The following is a 7,958-nucleotide window of genomic DNA, read 5'->3' as shown; positions in this document are numbered from 1 at the left end:
AAGAACAATTTCATGAAGGAGAAGGTGTGGGCCAGAAATGGAAAAAGAGGAGCAATGGCTCCTTGTTGCTTCTGACAAATAATCTTTGCTTGACCGGACTTTGGTCAGGCTCCTGAATCTTTTCCCAGGTCCATCTGTGCACTTATTATAAAATCCAGTTTTAGCATGAACCCTGATAAATCAGGGCTTCCTTCATAGCTCAGTCAGTACAGAATCTGCCTGAAATGCAGAAGACACGGGTTCAATTCCCAGGTCAGGAAGATCCTCTGGAGAGTGAAATGGCAACCCACTCCAGTATTCTTGCCTGGAGAATCCCATGGACAGAGGAGCCTAGCAGGCTATAGTCCATGGGGTTGCAAGAGTCAGACATGACTTAGCATCTAAACCAACACCACCTGATAAGTCACCTCAGCAGGAATCCCAGGCCCTCAAAATTGGATCACCTTCCATATCTGATTGGATTCTTTGTCCTCCTCCAGCCCCCAGGTGATGTCTAATCACCATGGCCTGTCTTTAGCAAGAATCCTGTTAGGTCTGTTTGGCCAGGATTCCCCTTACCCATGATGCTGTCTCTTAGTAATTTTCCATCCACTGACCCTCACCTGCTCCTTGGCTCTAAGTTCCCACTTGCCCTGCTGTATTCAGACTTGAGCCCAATCTCTCTGCCCCATGGCAAGACCCCATTGGTAGCAGCAGTCCTACACCTATCACTGTATCCCCCCTTGAATAAAGTCTGCCTTACTGTCTTCAGTGTGCCCCTCAGTGTTTTTCTTTAACATTTCTCACTCTAAATGTTCTGTGGGCTGACTGTGACCAGTAGTTGGCAGGTGGCTAGAGAGCAGCAGGGACATCAGCCTTCCTCACAAGAGAGGGAGGCGAGAGGGATGGAGGTGGCACGGAGCTCACAGGTCGCTGTTTTCACTCCCCATTGCAGGGCATGCCCCCAGTTCAGAATCTCTGCTCTCCCTAGCATCATCTTCATAATTTCATATGGTTAACGTCTGCTTCGGAGAAGGAAATGGCAACCCACTCCAGTATTCTTGCCTGGAGAATCCCAGGGACAGAGGAGCCTGGTGGGCTGCTGTCCATGGGGTCGCACAGAGTCGGACACGACTGAAGCGACTTAGCAGCAGCAGCAGCAGCAGCAGCAGCAACGTCTGCTTCTGCGGCAGGCGAAGGTCAATCAGGCAGTCTCTACAGAGAAACTCGCCCTTAAAAAAGTGTCCTCTAACCCATCACGCGCATGGTGTGTGTGTGTATGTGTGTGTGTGTCTGTTCTGTCTGTCTCTAGGGCTGGGGACGCCCTGAAGCAGGTTGAGGGTAGGTTCAGCGATGCATCTTTCTACTCTCAGCATCCTCACAACTCCTGTGCTCAAAGACTAGCTGAGAATGGTTTTGTCTGCCAGCGCTTTCCGCCTCTCTCTTCATCTGGAACCTTCACTCGAACCTTCACTGGAACCTTTCCCGGTGTTTCTGCCGACCGCGGAGCATCTCCACCGGTCCACCAGCTTCAATCCCCGAGAGGCGCTGCTCCCCACCCAACCCCACTCTCCTCTCTGCTGCCCTCTATCGACGCCGCCAGCTGGGCTTCGAAGGGCGCACGCGCGCTCACGCCGGCGTCCCGAGCCGGCTTGCGCACCGAGTGCATGCGCACCGAGGGCGTGCAGCTCTAAACACCCGAGAGGCAGGTAAACCTGCAGGATCCGGCGGGTGGCAGGGACGTCCGGCCCGGAGAGGAGCTGCCGGGAGTTCGTGTCCTGCAGGTCTGGGGTCTTCGGCGTTCGCTCCCTCCTGGGCGACTCTGGTGGGCTCGGAGCGCTCTTTTTGACAAGGGGCGTGAACCGAGCCCGCCTCCTGGAGCTGGGGGCGGAAGAGAGTGGGACTCTCTGAGGCCTGTTATTAATTTGGGGCTTGTTGTTTGTCCAGGAAGGTTTTTTCCCAGGAAGACACAGAGTTTGCAAGTAGCAGACAGGAGGGGTGAGCCTGGAGTTCGTAGGAGCTGGGTTGCCCCGATTCCCGGGGCGGTGAGGAGCTGGGCAGATTGGCGAATGCAGCCCCTGTTCCCCCAGGCTGTGTGTCGAGAGTCGGTGGTGGGTTAGGGAGCCCTGGTAGAAAATGAGGGGCCTGCTAGAAATTGTGCAGGTGTTCGGGACCACACTCGGGAAGGGAATTTGGTCATTTTTGTGTTACACTTTTCTCATAGAGGTGCACAGCCAGTAACACGCACTCACTTGCCTCTTTGCATCCTAGGACATGACACAAGGCGCACGTCCTGGCCATGGGGTCCCCTCATTCCATCTACGCTCACCGGCCTTTCAGCAAGCGAAGGAAAGCAGATGACACTGAGGATTCTCTGGCCGAACGGGAGCAGCAGGAGGCTATAGCTCAGTTCCCCTATGTGGAGTTCACCGGGCGAGATAGCATTACCTGTCTCACGTGTCAGGGGACAGGCTACATTCCAGGTGAGTCTTTGGTGATCACGGTAAAAGATGATTCCTCAAGGAGAGTGCCAGGATGCCCACAAGACTCCCCCTCTCCCAGACTGGACTTTTTTCCTTCCAGCAGTGCCACGGTCATAGACCATGCCCTGAGCAGGAGCCAGCTCTGCTGGATTGATGAACTTGGGCAGGTTCCACAGCTTCTCTGGGTTTCCTGATATTTGAAAGCCTTACTTCTCTTCACTTTCACTCCTCTGTTTGTTGTTTCCTTGGGTTGGAACACGTGGTTTGCTCTACATTCTGCAGTTTGACCTACGTTTATTCATTACTGACACTTGGGGCCTGGCATGGCTTTGTGGGGGAGGAGGAACAGACACCATCTTGGAAGCTTCTATTCAAGGAAGCAGATAGTGAATCATTAACAACCTAAGGTCTGAAAAAATAAAATGTCAAGTCGGGGGAGAAAAAGCATGCCCCGGACTGGAGCCTGGATTGGGTACAGAATTATCTATCACTCAGTTGGCTCTCAAAAAGTCTTAGCAGTTTAGATGAAGGGTCACAGAGGTTTAAAGCTGATAAAAACCTTAGAAATCATTCAATCCAAAGCCTTCATATTATAGATGAGGACACAATGGCCTAGAGAGGTAATGACTTACCTAAGGCTAGACAGCAGTTCATAACCATGCCTCAGCTCAAGGCCAGGCGGTAAAGCCAGAACAAGATCTGAGATTTCTTCTTCTTCTTAATATTTATCTGGTTGCTCCGGGTCTCAGTTGCGGCATGCAGCATCTTTAATTGTGGCATGTGGAATCTTGTTCCCTGACCAGGGGCAGAACCTGGGCCCCCTGCCCTGGGAGCACCCAGTCTAAGTCACTGAACCCTCAGGGAAGTCCCGAGATCCTAGATTTCTCAGCTTCCGAGTCAGCGCTCTGGCAGCACTGATAGATGTTTTGTAATTTGTAGCCCTCTCTACAGATTTATTTGTTTCTTGTTCATGAGACCCAAAATGTGAAACGGGAATCTTAGAAACAAATAATCCTGGACAAGTATATGTTGTCGCAGGCTTCTGCGTATGTGAAGGAAAGTACTGTCACATGGGGGATTTATTTTACCAAAATTGTCAATTGTTTCTTTTTTAGAGCAAGTTAATGAGTTGGTGGCTTTGATCCCTCACAGCGATCAGCGGTTGCGTCCTCAGAGAACGTGAGTCATCTGAGTCTCGCCTGTTAATGCCTACAGCAGTCCCTAGTCCTCTTTTTCTGTGTATGAATGCCAGTTCAGTTTTTGAAAATGTTATCTGTTCTTGTAAAATTCCCCACTTCCTTTAATACTTTTTGCTTAAGCAAGATGTCTCTGCTCTCATCGCAGTTTGGGGAAGGAAACGTGAAGCTAGAAACACTCTGAGGGCCAAGGCTCAAGTGAAGGAGCTGAATTGGGAGGAATTGGAGAAGAGGGTGTCCTGGCAGGGGAAGAGATGTTTGTGTCCACACAGTTCCTCTCATCAGCTTGTTTTCCCAGATTGCAGACAGCATTCAGAGGGCTTTGAAAGCCTTCTCCTGCTCTACGCCTTCTTGCCTGGTTTGCGATTCCTGGCCCTGTGCACTTTCTCATCCCTCCCCTCCTCATTCCCGGATTTGCATTTTATCTCGACTCGTTGGACCTTGATATCTGACTCCCTGCCTTGGTTGTGTGCTTTGTCATTTGCAGGAAGCAGTATGTCCTTCTCTCTATCCTGCTCTGCCTCCTGGCGTCTGGTTTGGTGGTTTTCTTCCTGTTTCCACATTCAGTCCTCGTGGATGACGATGGCATCAAAGTGGTGAAAGTCACATTTAATGAGCAGAGGTCCCTTGTCATCCTCGCCATCACGGTAAGATTAGGGCCGCCCTTCCTGGGTCGTGCACCTGCAAGTCTTGTACCCAGGACACTTACTGTGTTCCCTCACTTGCACTGATGCAGGCCACCCTGAAAATTAGAAACTCCAACTTCTACTCCGTGGCGGTGACCAGCCTGTCCAGTGAGGTTCAGTACATGAACACCGTGGTTGGGTCGTACATGACGACTAACATCTCCCTCATTCCACCTCGGAGCGAACACCTGGTATGCCTGGTTTTAGGAGCCTGGCCCCGCTGGGCTGTGAAACGCTGTGGCCTCGCTCCTTTCCTCTCCCTCTCCTCATTTCTACTGGTAGGAACTAGCTGATGAGGAAGAACTGACAGGCTCTGTAGTTATGAAATATTAGGGGAAAAAAATCAGCTAAGAATTAAGTGTTACAGAAGCAAGAATATGTAGGAAAAAACAATTCACCAACAATCAGGAAGAGGCCTTAGGATGATCTGGGGCCCATTGACCTCTCAAAAGGGAAGAGGTGGGAAGTTTTGTTAGAGGCTCATGGCCTTAGGATTAGTGACAATCTGGGGGAAATATTTTATGTGTGATACAAGAATGTGCTCAGGTTCTTGGGTTGCTAGTAATAAAACCGTTCTATGTCAAGCTTGCCTGGCCACAGACTGACTCTGTGTCTTGTTTTCAGGTGAATTTTACCGTGAACGCCGAGATGGGAGAACCATATTCCTATGTGTAGTAAGGACAGTGTTCTCTATATGTGTGCGTTTTATGGGATGAAAGGGGTTCAGAGTTGAGCTCAGTTGAGGGGAGCTGGTCCTGCCTAAAGTTCCAGCCTTTTAGCCTGTGGGTTTGCTATCCTGAGATTTTTTTGGAGGATGTGGTATTTGATATATGACTCAAGTGCTCAGATTTCTGAAAAGAGAACATTAGGTCACTAGAAATATTTCCAAACTCCAGCATTTTGTGATGGGCATTAAAAAAAAAAAAAAACAACCAAGAAGATGGTGATGTGGGAGGATGGAAGGACACTGTGGGGACCTGGAACCAGTGAGCCGGGACAGTGCTTAGGCCAGGAGGGCGGGTGTGGGGTAGGGGAAGCACTCAGATGGGGCTGGCTGCTCCTCAGTTTGACAGGGTAGCTCAGCATTCCTGCTGATTCACCTAAACTGACCATTCCTCTGTCTGTTGTTTGGCAGCTTCTTCTGCACGCTACCCTATATTGGAGCGCACAACATAGTGGTCTTCATTCGGTATGTTGCTCATTTCCTTGTGCCCAGGGCCCGGACTGGCGGGCCACGTGAGCTGGCCAGCTTTGCTCGAGAGAGCCTGTGGGACCCACAAGGCAAAGAGGTTATGCCGGATGCACTGTGGGCACAGTCACGGCAGAGCCTTGCTGTCCTTGAGATGCAGTGTCCAGGTCCCTGTCACCAGTCACCAGACTCACAGGAAGCAGTTAGATAAAGAATTTTCTCCATGAGATGGGGTCCAGTTGTGTGATCGCTTTAGAATCCTCATGGGACTAGTAAAGAGGAGAAAAGCTTTCTCAAGGCGTAAGCCCAGGGCATCCAGCCAGACTTACTCTCTGACCACACAAATTACGACATGTCATGGACCTGTAGGGTTATTTTTAGAACCATGACAATTAAATTTGCAAGTGACAAGGGTCTGCTGCAGACATTTGAACTATGAGGGTTTAGAGCAGGGTTTTTTAGCCTTGGCACTGATGACATTTTGGGCCAGATGGTTCTTTGTTGTGAGGGGCTGTTCCGTGCATTGTAGGATGTTTGACCGCATCCCTGGCCCTTACCTGCTAGAGGCTTACCTCCTCCCCTGCTCAGCTGTAACAACCCCAAATGTCTAGACACTGCCAGAATTTCCCTGTGGGGTAAAAATGTCCCCAGCTGAGAACTATTTATTTAGAAGGTCATCTCAGGGCACAGTGTCTCTGGGGATATGAAAAGATCCTCTGACTTCCTGGTTGTGTAACCATGAAGTTATGCGTCTGAGACCTGTGTGTTACCGCCTGAGCTTGCAAGAATTTATTTGGGCAATCTCTCTTACTTAATTTGTCTCAGAAACAGAATTAATTCTTCTCGGTTTCCTTTTCCCTAGAACTTCAGTGAAGATTTCGTACATTGGCCACGTGACCCAGAGCTCCTTGGAGACACATCACTATGTGGATTGTGGAGTAAATTCCACAGCTGTTTAGAAACTGCCCTCTGTTCTTCCATGGCAGCACCTGTCAGAAGAGACACAGCTTTTCTTCCCAGGACCTGAGCCCTGTACCTGCCCCAAGTGGTAGAACCAGAGGAGAAACTGGTTCACTCAGTCCCCAGCCACTTGGGAGGAAGTGTCCTCCCCGTAGCACCACTGGCCTTTCCCAGAACCAGCAGGACCACTGCCTAGCGCCCAGCTGATGCCAAGCCAATAGCAGGCACTCAAAGAAGGTTTGAAGAGTTTGGCTGAGATCTTTTCAGCTGTTTGGGAGGGCGGGTGGCGTTACAAATTGAAATCCTACCACGGTTCTAGGTTATCAGACGATATAATGATACGGAACTAGGTCTGTCAGTGTAGCTGCAGAAGGGGCCTCTTCACAGAAGAGGCAGCAGGGAGGGAGCATTTGAATATATTGACGAAGAAGGCACAGAACATTCAACCTGTGAAAGTTTTTCATCTGTTTCCAAATGCCTAGGAACTTTATTTAAAAAAAAAACTTTTTTTTTTCTGTAGAAAGTTAAAATTGTTTTTACTAAGAGTATATGTGGGGTGTAATTTACCCTCCATCCATTGGCTGGAACATGGATTGGGGAGTTTGGTTAAAAAAAAAAACAAACCCTGCTTTTGATTGATCTGTGTCTCCTCTGATTGCCTGAATGTCTCAAGTGGGCACCTCTGGGGGACTGTAGAACAGTTGCCTGCGCAGTGGATCAGCACAGGATGGGGAGGGAAGAGAAGCCCTGTTGCTGTGAGCTCCTGTCACGGAAAGCAGCCTCCTGCCAGGGAAGCCTCGCCCTTGTGCGTCGGCCTCTGGTGGTGACAGGCTGTCCTAGTGCTGTTTTAGTGCCCCCTGGAGGTTGGAAGAGGTAGCGCAGTGGTGCCTGAGAAGTGAGAAGCTGCTTCTCTGAGGAGGAATAGTAGTAGTAGTGTTAGTCGCTCAGTCCTGTCCGACTTTGCGACCCCATGGACCATCGCCCGCCAGGATCCTCTGTCCATGGGATTCTCCAGGCAAGAATACTGGAGTGGTTGCCATTTCCTTCTCCAGAGGATCTTCCCAACCCAGGGATCGAACCTGGGTATCCCACACTGCAGGCAGATTCTTGACCGTCTGAGGAGTAACTTGCTGATTAAGGGGACGTGGTGTCAAGTTGCAAGTTTCTTGAACTTCTCCATCCTCTGGGCCACTGCAGAGCAGGCTCCAGCCCCAGGATGGCAGGGCCTCTGGGGGAAGCTTGAGTAGCTGGTTTCAGAGCTGCACTAAGATAGGCTCCGGCTCCTTCACGTGCTCTGGTGCTTCAGGAAATACCTAACAGCAGTAGGTGGTGGCTGGGGGTCTGTTTTTTTGGCCCCCATTCCCATAGCTTGATTTTCAGTATTAATGATTTTTGCACTCTGAGTCTTCAGACTGAGGCTAAATTTCCTGGCTGTTTGGCTGATTCTGACCACGACTGTGTAACT

General features: G+C 50.2%; 1 protein-coding gene across 1 annotated transcript; it reads left to right on the top strand.

Moving 5' to 3' along the window:
- Positions 1-1,667: 1,667 nt before the first annotated feature.
- On the top strand, positions 1,668-7,095 carry TMEM106C (transmembrane protein 106C). Its single transcript, XM_052640697.1, has 8 exons — positions 1,668-1,763; positions 2,251-2,462; positions 3,578-3,641; positions 4,146-4,305; positions 4,395-4,535; positions 4,969-5,018; positions 5,480-5,533; positions 6,396-7,095. Exons 2-8 carry the CDS (start codon positions 2,279-2,281, stop codon positions 6,490-6,492), a joined length of 750 nt encoding a protein of 249 aa, XP_052496657.1. The 5' UTR covers positions 1,668-1,763; positions 2,251-2,278; the 3' UTR covers positions 6,493-7,095.
- The last annotated feature ends 863 nt before the right edge of the window (positions 7,096-7,958 follow it).

The sequence above is a fragment of the Budorcas taxicolor genome, chromosome 5, assembly GCF_023091745.1.
Source record: "Budorcas taxicolor isolate Tak-1 chromosome 5, Takin1.1, whole genome shotgun sequence".
Lineage (NCBI taxonomy): Eukaryota > Metazoa > Chordata > Mammalia > Artiodactyla > Bovidae > Budorcas > Budorcas taxicolor.
Note: the sequence above shows the minus strand (reverse complement) of the source record. Positions and strands in the feature narration are given on the sequence as shown.